At 47.0% G+C, this 17,770-nt stretch overlaps 1 protein-coding gene across 1 annotated transcript in view; it reads right to left on the reverse strand.

Annotated features, from left to right (window-relative positions):
- Positions 1-1,711: 1,711 nt before the first annotated feature.
- DOC2A (double C2 domain alpha) overlaps positions 1,712-17,770 on the reverse strand; it is a 134,905-nt gene continuing 118,846 nt past the window's right edge. The window contains exons 9-11 of the mRNA XM_088457475.1: positions 10,108-10,189; positions 6,764-6,860; positions 1,712-6,131 (exon numbers count right to left, since the gene is read on the reverse strand). Of these exons, the coding sequence (XP_088313601.1) occupies positions 5,995-6,131; positions 6,764-6,860; positions 10,108-10,189 (316 nt within the window). The 3' untranslated portion in view covers positions 1,712-5,994. The remainder of the gene's footprint in view (positions 6,132-6,763; positions 6,861-10,107; positions 10,190-17,770) is intronic.

Genomic DNA, 17,770 nt, shown 5'->3' on the forward strand with positions numbered 1-17,770 from the left:
TCGTGTACTTCACCTATGTTACTTTGATTTACAAAAGGTGCTTTTGATTAGAGTCCATATCTTGACATTCATTAGAGTCTTGATTAGCACATCTGAGACATTAAGGGCCTGATTCAGCAGCGATTTCAACCGTAATTACGCACGCAGTCGGCCGATTGTTGCGTTTTGCTTATGCAGTGCGCGAGCGTGAAGACTGCACTGCGATCGGGAATGTTATCATAGTGAATACGCAGACCCATCACAGAGTGATTGACAGGAAGTACCGTTCGGGGATGGTGATGAGGAGGTGGTCTGCGAAAAACAGACGTGCCAGTGCGTTTGAACGCCGTTGCAGGGGCGCGCATAAATTAGCCACTGTGAAACCATACGCAGCTTGGGCTTTCACTGCGTTCGATGGGGTTAGCAATTCCTGAGCAAGGTCAGAGCTTGTGCAAGTGTGCGTGAGGCTGCGATGGTACTCACTGTTAACGATGGTTTCACAGTCTTGCTAAGTATTGCGGATGTGGAAGGTAAAGTGGGCGTCCTTATGTTAGGCTGCGTATGGCATTGTAATCATTAGCATATCTTCGCAGTGAGACTGCGTGCGTAATCGCTATTGCGAGCTGAATCAGGCCCTATGTGCGTGAGGGCTGAAGACTGACTGACACTCTATATACTGGATAAAGATGTCGGTATCGGTTGGCGCCCGGTAGGGACATCTTTGAAGGTTTTTCCCATCAGAAACCAAATGAACAGAGTAGTACTCTGGCGCTGTCTTGGATAAATGAGTCCTGAATATAATGCGGATTACCTGAACGTCCGTCAGGAATAAAACAATGCTACAATTCTAATTACTGAGCTATAAATCAATTCAATGAAATAAATAAATATTTATTTATAAAGTATTATGGGTAGAAACCTCCAAATATAGATCCAAATGTAATGTTGCCTTTGGATAGTATAATCTCACAATTGTAGATAAATTAATTAAAAAATATAAGCGGAGGTCAACCACGAAACGCGTCGCAGCGATACCAGAGATTCCAATTTTTTTAAATTCATGTTTTATTTTTTTAAAAAGAACATCTATTGTGCTCTTAGGGCCTGATTCAGACCCGCTCTGGCGCTCGCATCCAAAAGGGGCGGCTGTCCATGTTGATCGACAGCTCGCCCCACTTGGTAGGCGGGGAGTGGGGGTGGCTACACAAATGGAGGCGTTCCCGAAGGAGCGCCCACCATTTGTGGGAGGTACCACTGACATCACCAGTGATGTCAGTGGAGAGCTTCCTGCTCTGTTAGAGCAGGAAGCTCTCTGGGGCTTGCGGGAACGAGACCCTACCACAAGGGTCTCGTCGCAAGCCCCGATGGTCGCGACCATCGCCTAGCCGTTCGCAAAAGCTGTGGGTGGTCACCCACAGCTTAGCGAGCAGCCAAGAGGCCGGTGTAAAAAAAACCACTGGCCCGCCCTGAATCAGAGAGAGCGCTCGCTTTTTGCGAGCACCTCTGAATCAGGTCCTTGGTTGTTAAAGCCTTCTTTATTTATCTGATACTGTGATACCTTTTATTTTAATTGTATATCGGATGGACATTCACTGATTTATACTGTAGCTCATTATTAAGTCATATTTGTGCAATCGTTATATTCAGCGTCAGAGTACTACTTTTTGTGGCTCTATATACTGTGGTATAGTCATTGCGGTGAGCGTTTTATTACACATGACTCGGAGACAGATTCAGACATTTTTTTGCCTTTATTGGTGCAGTTATCAGGAGGAGGCTGTTACATGCAAGTACAGGGCGTGCAGCCTCCATCACACCCCAATCCAAACCTGACACAAACAAAACACGAAGCACAACCCGTCAAGTACCATCCACACTTACACCGATACACCAGACGGTCTCCTCAGAGAGCCACCCAGCCTTTCCACCCCATCCTAGAACCAAATGCCTGGCTGCAAAACTATTTTACTCACAATCTGTCACGTTCAACAGATATCTCCTTACTCCCTTGCCTTCAAGACGTCCGCCATCTGAATAACATAGAATCTATATACAGTGAAAGATTTAGAGCCCTTCCAGCCATAGTCAAACCAAATAGGACTAATCTCAATTTAAGCCTTTAAAAATCCTCCATACAAGTGATACTACCTAAAAGCCCACCTCCAAAAATGACCAGAACCTCCATAAAGACCTTCAAACCATCACCCATTATTTAAACATACAACATAACTTATCCTTCTACAGAAAGCCTCAAGAGACATGTCACTCCTCCCCATTCAGAGTAACAACCTGAAGTAAATGCTATGTTACACCTTGCCTAGGTCTTCGAGAATCCATCCTTTCAGCCCTATATTCAGGCCACCTGGAAATATGTTTTCTTGTTCACAAACCATCCACATCACAAACGTCCACCAACACCTGTGTATCTTCTGCCTGGATGCAAATGATGATATTAACGATCTCCAAAGTCACCTAACTATAATTCCCTTCCAAGTATTGACCTAAATACGTCTAATAGTGGCCATAAATCCCATTTCAAAACACAGTTAACCGTGGAACTTTCTTGGGGAAGAACATTTTTCTTGATGTACACTGGGAAATTCTGTCAGGCATCATTAAACCAGGATCCCGACATGTTGGGATTTCGGTGCCAGTATTAAGACCGTACGGGATGCCGACTACATCACCATTAGACCATATCTCTCCCATTCCGATGAACACACTGGACAGACTACGTTTCCCAACCTGCTGATAAGTAGACTGTCTGTTCAAGATCGCATTGAGGGTCATTGAGAAACCCTCAGAGATGAATCCCACCTGTCCTTCATATTGGCCAACAAAAACAATATAATCTGTTCACTTGCAAAGCTCCCTTGTGTTCTCCCTCACCAACGATCCATGGAAAGCCGAGGCAACCAGATACGTTTGGTGTCAACCTTACATTCGGAGAAGACACTGCCGAACTCCGTTATCTAAGAGAGACTCTTGCGTCCTTATAAAGCTGAGTCCATGCAGCAGTCTATAGATGGAGCATCACACAAACCACGGCACTTTTTACTTGATTTTACAAACTTGCTGACTCTGCATCAGACTCTCTCTCCGTGTCTCCCAACAATAACACGTTAAAAACCCAGGAAACAGAAGAGTAATAAAGTTACAAAAGACACAATTTTGCATAAATGCAGTGCCTGCGTGCGACTCTCAAGCACCGACTTACACCCCTGTATACAAAACAGGTGACACATCCCCCCCCAACGTACAAAACGAGAAGTCACAAAACAGTGAAAAAAGAACGTGCAAATAGTGAATGTGTGAGGTGTGTGCATAGCCCAGAGTGAGAGGTGTGCATAGTTGTGTATGGGTACAGCTGCAGATGGCGTCTATCAGGGGACATGTTTGCAAGGCTGTCTCCTGCCCATGGCTGTGGGCCTCTTGTCCCGTCTCAGCCCATAACATGAACCCGGCGCTTAACCTGATCGTCTGGCGCGTAGCATGCGCGCATTATAGGGCTTATTTATTGAGAAGGGAAGAAACGCTGTGTGTTATAATCTGTTACGGCCTTTCCTCAGGATTTAGAGGGTGCAGAAGTGTTCACAGAGAAGTGTATGCTGGTGTCACATGGTCGCTTCTCCTCGTGCGACGTTTACACCTGCCAGCTTGGTCGCCAATATTTTTGGCGGCCAGGAGGAGTGGGCTGCTGGAAAGATAGGCAGGGTTCGCCTGAAACGTCTGTGGTTCGGGCAGATAAGGGCGAGGGGTTTCTTTTGTCTTGTATTTTCAGTTCTGGGTGAATATGAGAACACATGACGGATGGATAAAGCTGGCTGGTGCATTCTTGTGGGCCACAGAGGGCAACACGGGTCGGGGCCTGTTGTGGCAATAACATTGCTGGAAGTGGTCAGAATTGGCCCTGAGAGTGTAATTAAATGGCTGTTCTAGGGATCAGTAGATGCAGTAGTGAGTAGTGATATATGGGGAGGGTAATATGGGATCTTTCACATCAGAGTGGTTTTAATGCATTTCTCATTCATTTGTTAGCCCACAAGATACAGGGTACCGGGAGTTGGGCTCCCATCTTACAGGCCCGGTAGGAAGCATGAATTTTATTTGGACGCGGATTGTCTGACGTGGCGGAATTTGCGGCGCTTTGTAGCTAAATGACGATGGTGATATTGTAACATTGTATCGTCGTATGGAATGCCGATCTATTTCTTATGTGGTGCGAAAGTGGCAGGAAAATAATTTCAGCGCACCGTACAGCACAAAAGCACACTAAAAACACTTGATAAACACATCTAAACCGCGCTTGATCAGTGCGTAAATATACAGTACATAACGCCAAAAGGTTAATTCAGGGCTGGTTGGTGTTTACACTTATGGTATTCCGTATGTAGTGAGCGTGACACCATTGAGAATAATACTGATCTTGGTTTATGTTTGTGGTAATAACACTGAGTACAAGAGTCCACACTGGGTGTATTGTATGTGATATTGGTATCGGCTGCAAGGGTTCATCTTGGCGTGTGTTTGCGGTAATAACACTGATTATTAGGGTTAATCCTGCATGTAGTCTGAGCGATTGCACCGGGTGTAAGGGATAATGCTGCACTTGGTGCATTGTTGTAATGACACTGAATACAATGACGGTTAATACGGTTGTTGTGGTCGGTCTCTCTGCCCCGTGTGAATAAGACGGCTCTGAGCCACTGTCAGAGATCAGTAATTGTGTACGGAGCTCAGAAGACAAAAAGTTGTCATCTGTAACTATATCCGTCTCCTAATATATTTCCTATATAATGACATTACTCTGACAGTCTGACGGATCACTTACAGATTAGCACGCTTGGCTGTCAAGCGAGATGACTGCAGCGGGACCTAATTAAATCCAATTTATGAATGTAAATCGCAGATAATGAGGAATGAACAGCCAAGCTGGCTAATCCGCTCAGAGGGTGCAGAGAAATGTGCTCGGAGGGAAGGGGAATAGCAGACGGAGGATCGGGCCACCTTATACCCGGGTGTAGACGTGGATGCCCAGTGATGTGTAAAGGGGCATCGCTCTGTTTGTGAAGATTTGGAAATCGTTCTTTCAAGCGATTGTGGTTCTTAACCTCACCATCCAACTGTACGTGACGTGGTGAAATCTCTACATTAGTCTAGAATCCATCAAGCACACACTGGGGGCTGCCATTTTGTGCCTCAGCGATGTCATTGGCTCACTGTGAACTGACAGACTGATCAATTTTTGTTCAGCCCACAAAATGTCAGCCAACACGGTATGGTTTACTGTAACACATTGATAAAATCATGTACATTATATGGTATGAACAGCTGATGTCATCACTCTCTGTTGCCATATTTCTTGACCTGTATGGAAGCCCTCGGCCACCATCTTATAATTTACACCGTGAGGGGAAGATGGCACTTTATCCCATGAACCACTCTAGGTGGATGATCCCTGAAGGGTCGCCGTGAAGTACAATATTTGCTTTCGATTCAAGTTGCGGCCCAATCACTTCACGAAGTTGTTACTCTGTACTATAAATAAACTAGCTTGGGGGATTACAGTCATCAGGTCTCTGGGTGATATATCCAGTTGGCTTTGACTCCGGAGGCATAATGACACTTCCCAATAATCTTTCTAGGAAAGTGGGCATGGCTTTGTGATCATATCGGCATGGTTTTGCCAAACCTAGTTGGAGTTTGGAAGCAGGGTGTGGTTATGTGTGGATCATGGTTTAATTGTGTCCCGAATTTTCTCTTGAACTGTTGGCAGGCATGGTAAAAGAGGGATAAAAGAGGAAAGCCAGAGAAGAAATGGATAAAATCTCATTGTGCCATAGACGGAATATGAACATCCCCCCCCCGTCAGGAAGTTTGCAGCGGCGGCCATCTTGAATGTGCCCACGACATGAAAGTTTCACCTAAATGCATTCAGTGATGTGAGTGTGGAAATGAGTGTTCCCGCTCATCTTTTCTTGTTCTTTAGCTCTTCTTTGTAAGAAAATGCATTCCTCAGTCAGTGTAGGTGGATCCCGGGAGCTCATTGGTGAGCGTGTGCCAGTGTTCCGCCCTCTGATTGGTGGAAGAGATGCACTCCGTCCAATGTTTTAGACACTCTCCTTTAGCATTCACTCCAAGCGTAACACCCCCTGAAAAAGAGCGGGAATGTGGGATTAATACCTGCACGGAATGCACACAGAGTATACTTTCGGCAGTGCAGCATTACAGCGGAGGCGGCCATTTTGTGGGCTAAACAGATTTTCATGGGACACCAGCCGACGGCAGCGCCTCATGCCTCAGTGATGTTGCGTTGGATTACTATGACTGCTGGTCCAGCACCCAGAATGGTTAGCCTCCGCTGTGCGTAAGCGACAGATCTACTGAAAGAACAGACATCACGGTGCTCATTTACTATGATTACATTTCACCTGCAAGATTTGTACCGACACCACAACCGATGCGCGGTTACAGTAGCTTTTAGCTGCAAGTCATTCCGCACCCAAGCACGGTGTTAGTAAATGCGCCCTTATTGCCGGTGAAATAGCAGAATAGCTGTGACAGAATTAGGGATACATCAAATCCATATGTTTATTTAGCCGGATCTTTCGGCAAACGGTTCTGCTGACTACCAAACCAAGGCTGCAGAGAGACACATGTTCCTGACGGAGACACACTGTACAGTGGTGTAGCCGATAACACTGTATGAAACACATCTGTGTGCTATGTACACGGGTGGCTTTATGCAAGGGGTGTCCTGGGAATAGCCCATTATCTCTCTCACCTATGAAGTCATTGGATTTTCCCAGGTCATAATCCCACACCGTCACCTCCAGGCTCCTTTTCTGCAGCTCATGGAGACCGATTTTGTAGAAGAATTCCTATGAGAGAGGAAATGACTTAACCCCGGTCACCGAGATAGACATCTTGTGTTTGCAGCATCAGGTCACCAATTGGGATTCATGATAGACCGTTCTCATAAAACACTCTGATGGCATTGTACAAGGAGCAGACTGTGAAATTGTGCAGATTGCTGGCTGTAAATCTGCTATATCTGCATTTTATTGAAGAGAGTATGGTAATGTGCATCAATGGCGCTTAATATGTGTTAAAGGCTATTGATATAATATACTATACGGTATATGACCTGATAGGAAACTGGCTTATCCACTTAACTGAAGACCCCCCCCCCAAAAAAAAAAAAAAAATTGTCAGAAATTGTCTGTTGTCTTTATTTAATAAAGTTTAGAAAGTATTTTTACAAATATATTTAAATATTTTATTGAAAAAAAAAGCGCTCGCTCTGAATCAGGGCCCACCTCCATTAATATGGAGCGTCCTCCTGGACGCTCGTATAGCTGTGGGTCACCACCCACAGCATATACGAGCGTGCAAAATGATGGTCGCGATGGTCTTGACCATCGCGACCATCGAAACTGCGAGCAAAAGCCTGCGGTTGGGTTTTTCAACCGCAAGGCCAGGAGTGATTTTGGCTCTATCAGAGCCAAAATCACTCCCACTGACATCACTAGTGATGTCAGTGGGGCCGGCTTCAGACGGTAGGCGTTCCCTTGGGAACGCCTCCGTCTGGCATGCACGCCCCCGGCACGCCCACCAAAGGGGGCGTGCTGTCAGTCACCATCGACAGCACGCCCCCTTTGATGAGACACTCCGAGTGAAGGAAAGTCCTTCGCTCATCGAGTCGCGCGCATGCGCACGACGGAGCTCCCTCCGTCGTGCGCATGCGCAGTGGGGACCATCGACCCACTTGCGAGCGGACAGGCGCTCGCGAGTGGGTCTGAGTGAGGGCCTATATGCCTAAGGGGGTTCCTGCACTACACTGTGGACTTCATTCAGAGTCGGTCGAAGCGGCCGCACGGTCGTACGCAGCCGATGTTCGCTTAACTGCACATGTGTACAGTTCGCAAAGCGCGTGCACAAACTAGTGGCTACGATCAGAAATTTCTCTCTCCTTGAACACAGCCAGGTCGGTAGTTTGAGTGACATATTGCGGCGTTTGTGGGTGGTAACAGGGGAAGGTGCTTGAAAACGGGGGAGTGGAGATCCGAACGCAGGCGTGCCTAATTATGCGAACGGCGTTTTATGGGAGTGCATAATTAACAAAGTAGTGTCATGGCACACGTGACAGGGGAGGTTTTACACTGACATGATCGTAGTGCTTAAGAGAGGTCATGGTCAACCTTTAGCTCTACGACCGGTTCCGATGGTTTACGATGCTTGCGATTAATCCTTATGTAGCCGGAGATGACGTGTTATGCGTACGAGATCCACCCCTTGGTCGGCCAGCTAACGATCCGAACTTAGGGACGCAACATGCGTGTGCATCATTTGCATATCCGGCCCCTTTTTCTATACGACCGTGCGGCCGCAACGACCGACTCTGAATGAAGTCCTGTGTCCATAGGTTCCCATTTTAAAATTACCTCCCACCCCCATTGGCAATAGACCCCCACCAGTTGAATTTGTTCTCCGTTAGCAATATTCCCCACACCCCTTGTGGTAATGGATCCTCATTTGTGTAACCCCCTCCCCCCCCAGTGTAATAGATCTCAGTTTTTGCAAACACCCCATCCCCCCACCCTCAGTGATCAGCATTATTTTGAACTCGTTTAGAAACCCTCCACGCCCCTCAGTGCCAATTTCTTTGTGGGGCTTTACACACTCAGCTCCAACCCCCAGTCCCAATAAAGCCCCCCACCACGTACAGTATATATTGCCTCTACCACCATGGGGCATAGCCCCTCTTCCACATGCAGAGTGCAGCGGAGCGTGGGTCAGGGGGGACTGTTGATCACTCCCCCCCTGCTACAGCTGATCTCTGCACTTGTAGAGAAGAGCCAAATAGTGTTGGGGGTTCCCCTCCGTGCACTTTTGTTCCTGGTACATGCGCTCCGGAATGCCATTTGCACGACATTCTAGACCGCCGCATCTGTGCAGGGGGGGCAGACAAGCAGGAGGAAATCCGTTCTGTACATATGCAGAACAGATTTCCTTCTTAAAAGCAGGGGGATGCAGTAGGGTGGCGCAGTCGCATGGGATGTTACCACGTTAGCTGAAGCACATCCCCTGCATCCGTGCATGTTTAGTGGTTACAGTGCAGAAGCAGTTTCAGTGGTCTGAGGACTAAGGGTCTCATTCAGACCCGCTCGCAAGTGCTGAGAGCTCGCAAGCGGGTCGATGTTGAGGCCCTGAGCACGCGCAGCGGCCGCACTGTGCATGCGCAAGCCCCGGAGCGAGAGAAAAATTCTCGCTCCGGGCTCACTACATGGTGATCGACAGCCCGCCCCATTTTGTAGGCGGGGTGGGTTGCTGGCCAAACTGAGGCGTACCCGAAGGAATGCCTGTCGTTTGGGGGAAGCCCCACTGATATCACTGGTGATGTCAGTGGTGAGCTTCCGGCTCTATTAGAGCCGAAAGCTCACTGGGGCTTGCGGCAGACGAGACCCTACCACAAGGGTCTCGTCGCAAGCCCCGATGGCCGCGATGGTCTTGACCATCTCGACCATCAACCTGGCCGCTTGCTAAAGCTGTGGGTGGTCAACCACAGCTTAGGGAACGGCCAGGAGGCTGGCTCTTTACAGAGAAGTGGCCGCCCTCATTCAGAGCGAGCGCTCGCATTTTGCGAGCGGCTCTGAATGAGGTCCTAAGTGTTCCCCATGGGTCTGTCTTATGTACAATTTGGCATTCATTGTAATTTCTCTGGTGTGGATTAAACAGAAATATGTTGTGTAATAGACCACATTAGGAATTGGTGATGTCACACAGGCACATCCTTTATACCTCACACATCGTTAATGCTATGGACATTGCTCAGCGCAGAAAATGGCTGCCTCCTCTTTGTGTAGGCAGCAAGGTGCATTCTTACCCACCCCTATCTTAGCATCATCTTAGACTACGCCTCTCATGTCAGTCAGTACCGCTGATACCTTAATTCCTCTTCTGCAGACCATTGCACTTCCATCATAGGGGTGTAGAACAGTGTCCCCTCTAGTGATGCAGAACATTGCTCATCTTTTATTTTGTTATTATGTGCCTCTACTGGAAAACACTGCTATTTGTTCTACCAATCCTGCAGATCATTGCACCCCTGTCCTCTTCCTCTTTTACCTCATTAAATTCTGGATTCAGTGTCTTCTTCTTTACAGCTGTTTTGTGCTTGGACTTTTTCTCCACGTCCGGCTTCAGGTAACTGTGGGAAGATCAGTTAATGGTGAGAATTAGGTAAGTCTACGGGAACCTTCATTTAAAAACAACTGGCACGCATGTTGCCCGACTACTGCTCATGTGAGAAGCCCTATTGCTCTATTTGCAGTCTCAAATATACTAAAATGATAGGAAGCTGTTTCCATCCATTACGTTAATCTAGGTGCATCGACTCCTGGGATAGCTAACATCCAATGTTACAGATTATATATTGAAGATACTATTCAATTTCTGGACAGTGTCAACAATATTACATGAAATAGATAATGCACCGTAGTCATGTGTGGTGTGAAAGTGTTATAGGTCATAGCAAAGGCTGCAAGCGTAGTAAACACTTTTGCATCACTAAATCACAATTACCAAAAGCACAAACTTGCTTGTTACTTTATTGACCAGAGTATCAATTTAATCTTTTATCATAAATACTAATATAGACAGGTTTGCGGAATTGCTATGGGAACTAAAGTTGCACAACGTTTTGCAAATATATTGATGGGATACACCTCACTGCTGTACATGCACACAGATATATTGATGACATTCTGGCTATCTGGAAAGGCTTTGAAGATAGACTGTAATCTTTCCTACATTACATCTATACAAACAAACAAAACGTAGACTTTTTTAGATTTAGAAATATATGTTAAGTATTAAAAACTTTTTAATGAAACCTGTAGATTGCAATAATTACATCCTTGTGACTAGCAATCCACACAAAAACTGGAAAAAACAGCATTCCAAGGGCCAATTTATAAGATTACAGAATAACTGCTCCAATAAACACAACTATTTCCAGCAGGCGGAACTCCTGAAAGAGAAATTGCCACAAATTATCTATGACCCTGCTATAACGAATGAAGCCTATTATAAAGTAGGACAAATTAAAAGGAAGGAGCTACATTACTTACGTAAGAACAAATTGCACACAGGACAGGGCAAGTATTAGTTCAGTTACCAATCCAAAAACATAGAATTCACAAAACTAACCTTGTCCAGAATTGTTGAAGGATGATGATATAAAAACAACACTTTCAACCAAGCCCAAAGTAGTTTTACGGAAATGCGTTGAATGTCATGGACATCGCTGAAGAATGATGTGGTGGGGCACTAACAATTTATGTACACAAAGCGTAATTGTATGCTGAAATATGACCGTCCATGGGGCCCATTGCAATACTTCAGTTTGTGGTATCGGTGGCGGGGGGTGATGCTTCTTCTGTTGCAGAAGTGGTGCCCGACAGGACAGTCATTTAATGGTTTATGCTAATACATTATATGTTTGTAGTTCTGCACTGGCAGTACATGGTCACTGCTGTACCTGCTAGTTCTGTATTAAGGCCCTGATTCAGAGCCGGACACTCTGACAGAGTGCTCGCTCTGAATCAGGGCCGGGCTTTGTTATTTTCAGAACGGCCTCCTGGCCGCTCGCATAGCTGTGGGTGACCACCCACAGCTACAGCGAGCGGCCAAAATGATGGTCGCGATGGTCTTGACCATCGGGCTTGCGACGAGACCCTTGCTGTAGGGTCTCGTTGCCACAAGCCCCAGAGTGCTTTCGGCTCTAACAGAGCCGAAAGCACTCCCACTGACATCACTTGTGATGTCAGTGGGGCCGGCCCCAGACGGAGGCGTTCCCATGGGAACGCTTCCGTCTGGGCAGCCACGCCCCCGGCCCGCCCACCGAAAGGGGGCGTGCTGTCACTCAACATCGACAGCACGTCCCCTTTGTAGCGAGACCCGGAGCGACGGCTTAGCCGTCGCTATCCGGGTCTCGCGCATACGCACAACGGAGCCGACTCCGTCGTGCGCATGCGCACTGGGCCACCATCGACCCGCTCGCGAGCGTGTCTGAAGCAGGCCCTAAGTCCTGCATTTGGTAGGGTCATGCTGTACTTTCAAATTGTAAAGCGCAACGGAGTTTGCTGCACTATATAAGAAACGTAATAAATAAATAATAAATAAATAATAGATAATACTTTGTCATACTGCATTATTTTCCACGGTTTATGTTGTGACTCAGTTATGTACTTATACACCCTTCACTGTTTTATGGCAAAGGCTTCACTTCTACTTTTCTCTATATAGTTTGTATGGACGGGTGAGTGGGCATAGGGCCTGATTCAGACCCGTTCACTATCTGCATACGCTCGCTAGATGCGTATGCAAATTTGTCAAAGTGACGCCACGGGAAGCGATCGCTCGCCAAGGCATAAGCACGCCCACCATGTTTTAGCGAGCGGCATCTCCAACCCCCTGTTATTAGTGTCCTGCCCCTGTTACCACCCACAAACTGCCTCTCCTGTCACTTATTACCCTGGGTTGATTTGCAGGGCAAGCGAGTGGGTTGCAATCGTGTAGTTCGCGCACGTGCAGAACGAAGCGTGCGCATGTGCGTACACAGAACATCGGGCCGTCTGCGAACCACAGCGCGAGCAAACGGCTCTGAATCAGGCCCATTGTCTTTTATTTCTTGTGTTTAAAAAAAAACCCACAAAGGATATCCTAGTTTCAAACGATGGGCCTTACTCAGATGTGGACGCAATGCCGATAGTGACGCAGATTGAGCGCTTATTATCCATTATGCATGCGTGCAAGCGCAGCGATTGTTTTTTATGATTCCGCTCACATTCCCAAAGTGAGTGACAGGTGGTCATAAGCTTTTGAGGGGGGGTAACAGGGGTTGGTTATAAAAACGCAGGTGCATCGGGACTGTTTAAACTCTGTTTTCTGGGCGTGCATAAATTAGCCACTGCATCCTTGCTGGCAGCAGGAGAGCCCCCTGCGTGTCCGGAGGACCGCTGTGTCTGTGGCAGGTCAGACTTACTCAGCAGGCTGATGGGCGGCGGATCTGCGTTCCATGTTTCCGGCGGATGTGAGATGCTGTTAGTGAGCATCTCTAAGAGCTGGACGGCGAATGGGTCATTAGCATATTTTTGCAATTGCGATCGTGAGAAATCGCTGCTGCGATGACATTCGTGTCTATACACCTGGATTAGGCCCCTGTACGCGAATACAAATTGCTAACAAATACACGGTTGGGCAAATAGAGTAAAAAAAAATTTTAATCACTGTATGCAAATAAATTAGGGCTAAGGGGTATTTTTGAGAGTCTTTAGAAGTGAAGGACGTTGCCCATAGCAACCAATCAGATTCTAGCTATTATCTTCTAGAAGGTGCTAGTTAAGGGATGTAGTTACTATACCGACATGCGGCATCCCGGCTCAAGAAATCCCGGTGCTGGAATGCCACTACCCAGCTACAAGACTGGTACCGGAATACCGACAGTAGGTGACATCCCGACACCGGAATCCCGACAGCCAGGGTGCTGAACGTGAGTGTAGTGGGGCTGGCTAGGACGCCGTGGGAGGTAGGGTTAGGTTTAGGCGTCACAGGAAGGGGACAGGTTAGGGTTAGACTAGGGGAGCGGGAGGTTAGGGATAGGTACCCCTGGGGGTGGGTTAGGGTTAGGCACCACTGTGGGGGGGTTGGTTCAGGCAGTAAGGGGGGAGGGTTAGGTTTAGGCACTAAGGGTTAGAAACAGAGGGTTAGGGGGACAAGGAGGAGGGTAAGTATACTTACTCAACCCTTGTCGGGATCCTCAGCATCGGGATGACACTGTTGGCAGAGCCGTAACTAGACTTTTTGGTGCCCTGTGCCAGAAAGAGCATTGGCGCCCCCCTCATTTTTCAAAGGGACATAATGCACCCAAAAAAGGGCCATGGCTTCATGGGGAAGGGCCAGGGAAGAGATAGGGGAGGCCAGGAGATGCTGGGGATGAAATAAGAGGAAGCTACAAGCAAGAATGATAATAAACAGAAATTTGACAGGCCCAAACAGCGCCCCCTGACCTGTGGTGCCCTGTGCGATGGCACCGGCCGCACTACCCTAGCTAGGGCCCTGACTGTCGGTATATTGACAGCAAGCATCCCAACTGCCGGGATTTCATACCCATTCCCTAGTTAAATGTTAAGTAGAATCTGGTTGGTTGCTATGGGCAACATCTCCACTTCTAAAAATTCTCACTTTACCCCTAAGACTCTAAACAACATCTAAACACAGCCTCCACGTTCTCAGGTCTGACGTCTAAAATACAGAAAAGGATCACCTGAGAAACAAAGCTAGTCTCTCTCCTGCATCCTGCAGTACATAGGCCGCACTATAAGGAGTTTGAAAAAACAGGATTTCATAAAACATCAATAATCAAGTTCCAAAACATACGTGCGGACCGCGGCTGTGACAATATGCTAATGGTTGCAAAGATCACCCGAGCATAGGGACGCCCACCGCTGCCTTGTCATCTGCGCACGACGTCGCTTACATGTCGATATTTACGCAGGCCGATCGATTGTTAGCCATTGCGCATGCATGCATGAAAGCAGCACTGTGCACGCACAGCGATTGGTTTTCGATTACGCCCGTGCAGGGAATTCATTTGCAAAGTGAGTGACAGGTCATTTGCATTTGGGGGAAGTATTAGGGGCTAGGTAAATGCAGGCGTGTCTGACAGTTTAAAGTCCATTTCATGCGTTTGCATAAATTAGCCATTATCTCAATGGCTAATTTGCAGCGATAGCCGCGGGGCATGCTGGGAGGGATACCAGCATGATGCAGTAGAAGCCCGTAGGTTTCTATAGGGAAACGCCAGCAAACGTCCTCTGCATCGGAGCCCCGGCGGCCAGCCAATGATACATATAGAAAATGCGGTAAAACCCCCGAAAACGGGTGTTTTACCGCATTTTCCATTTAGTACATGCCGGCCCCTATGTCTTATAGTTGAACATTTGTAGAATTTGATTTATGGACATTTTTACCCATATAATCCGTGTTAGTGGTATAAGAAATACACTCTCCATTATCCAGTCTTCTTGATTGGTTACAACTTACAAGTCTGTAACCAGTTCCCCATCACAGTATTGCAGGATTTATCCATCCACAGTTGTTGTGTTAGTACTCACAAGAGGTAAAACCAGCGCGTCCTCTCCTAATCTCCCCAGTGCTCCATATGACGCAATCTGTTCAGTTAGACCGTGTCAGCTACCGAGCCCCCAGCACACTATGATAATCCCACCCAAGCCTCGACTGCTACGCTCCCCTGCCTGCAGCACATCTGTGTCCCCCCCTCCCCTCTCCCCCTTACCATCGGTCCTAAAAATAAATCACCTGCCTCCGTAGTTCACGGTTTACGCACTGTTACATCTACGGCAGATAAGCATTTTAATAATATTAGTCTTATAAGCCGGAGACTAGGCGAGAGCGTACAGGCTGTAATTACCTATTGCAGTACTGTCCCTGTATTTATAGTCAGTGCTGTAGGTATGCAGAAACATGCATTCTCCTGACTCTATACCTTTGTACGTGCCGGCCATGCTGCCAGCCGCTTACATGCATGACGGTACCTATAAACACACCAATGCACACGTATAATTGAGAATGCACGCCAAATAACAGATGACCTATTTAACATTGATCTTTCTATGTTCTAGAATTGAGTTTCCAACCAGTAACATATCCAGTGGGGAGGGGGCAGCTTAATCCGCAGAGATCTGTATCCTGAGCAAACAACACTTGCAGGTATATACTGTATATATTACATATCAGGGTAATCCTTCTCTGCCAGAGACGGCTGCATTGTTATTTACATTGATTCATACATCTGCAGATTACTATAGGCAGTAATATATGGTTATATTGGGATACATAGCTGGCTCTGAGGCGCTGTACATTGCTCGGAGCCGCTATATATTATTAACCCTCCAGCAGCCATGTCACGCTATCATGTGCGGCTTTAGCAGAGGATCAATATTTTCTTTACCTGTGCGATCCGAAATCAGGATACAGGGGGGTGCTGGGTTCCGTGGTATGAAAGCCCCAACATGGCGGATGTAACAGCTGGCAGTAACTCTACACATATGACGCACCCCCTTCTCAATTTACATGTAACTAAATAAGCTCCATTATCCCTAAACCCTCCCATACCCCAGAATATAAGGCCCATTATCCCTAAACCCTCCCATACCCCAGAATATAAGGCTTATTATCCCTAAACCCTCCCATACCCCGGGATATAAGGCCCATTATCCCTAAACCCTCCCATACCCCGGGATATAAGGCCCATTATCCCTAAACCCTCCCATACCCCAGAATATAAGGCCCATTATCCCTAAACCCTCCCATACCCCAGAATATAAGGCTTATTATCCCTAAACCCTCCCATACCCCAGAATATAAGGCCCATTATCCCTAAACCCTCCCATACCCCAGAATATAAGGCTTATTATACCTAAACCCTCCCATACCCCGGGATATAAGGCCCATTATCCCTAAACTCCCATACCCCAGAATATAAGGCCCATTATCCCTAAACCCTCCCATACCCCAGAATATTAGGCCCATTATCCCTAAACCCTCCCATACCCCAGAATATAAGGCTTATTATCCCTAAACCCTCCCATACCCCAGAATATAAGGCTTATTATACCTAAACCCTCCCATACCCCTGAATATAAGGTCCATTATCCCTAAACCCTCCCAATACCCCAGAATATAAGGCTTATTATACCTAAACCCTCCCATACTCCAGAATATAAGGCCCATTATCCCTAATCCCTCCCATACCCCGGGATATAAGGCCCATTATCCCTAAACCCTCCCATACCCCAGAATATAAGGCCCATTATCCCTAATCCTCCCATATCCCGGGATATAAGGCCCATTATCCCTAAATTCTCCCATATCCCGGGATATAAGGCCCATTATCCCTAAACCCTCCCATACCCCAGAATATAAGGCTTATTATCCCTAATCCCTCCCATACCCCGGGATATAAGGCCCATTATCCCTAAACTCTCCCATACCCCTAAATATAAGGCTTATTATCCCTAAACCCCCCCATACCCCATAATATAAGGCTTATTATCCCTAAACCCTCCCATACCCCAGAATATAAGGCTTATTATACCTAAACCCTCCCATACCCCATAATATAAGGCTTATTATCCCTAAACCCTCCCATACCCCAGAATATAAGGCTTATTATACCTAAACCCTCCCATACCCCAGAATATAAGGCCCATTATCCATAATCCCTCCCATACCCCGGGATATAAGGCCCATTATCCCTAAACCCTCCCATACCCCAGAATATAAGGCCCATTATACCTAAACCCTCCCATATCCCGGGATATAAGGCCCATTATCCCTAAATTCTCCCATACCCCAGAATATAAGGCCCATTATCCCTAAACCCTCCCATACCCCAGAATATAAGGCTTATTATCCCTAATCCCTCCCATACCCCGGGATATAAGGCCCATTATCCCTAAACCCTCCTAATACCCCAGAATATAAGGCCCATTATCCCTAAACCCTCCCATACCCTGGGATATAAGGCCCATTATCCCTAAACCCTCCTATACCCCAGAATATAAGGCCCATTATCCCTAATCCCTCCCATACCCCAGAATATAAGGCCCATTATCCCTAATCCCTCCTATACCCCAGAATATAAGGCCCATTATCCCTAATCCCTCCCATACCCCAGAATATAAGGCCCATTATCCCTAAACCC

Source organism: Taudactylus pleione, unplaced genomic scaffold (genome assembly GCF_031769625.1).
Source record: "Taudactylus pleione unplaced genomic scaffold, aTauple2 ptg000762l, whole genome shotgun sequence".
NCBI classification, from domain to species: domain Eukaryota; kingdom Metazoa; phylum Chordata; class Amphibia; order Anura; family Myobatrachidae; genus Taudactylus; species Taudactylus pleione.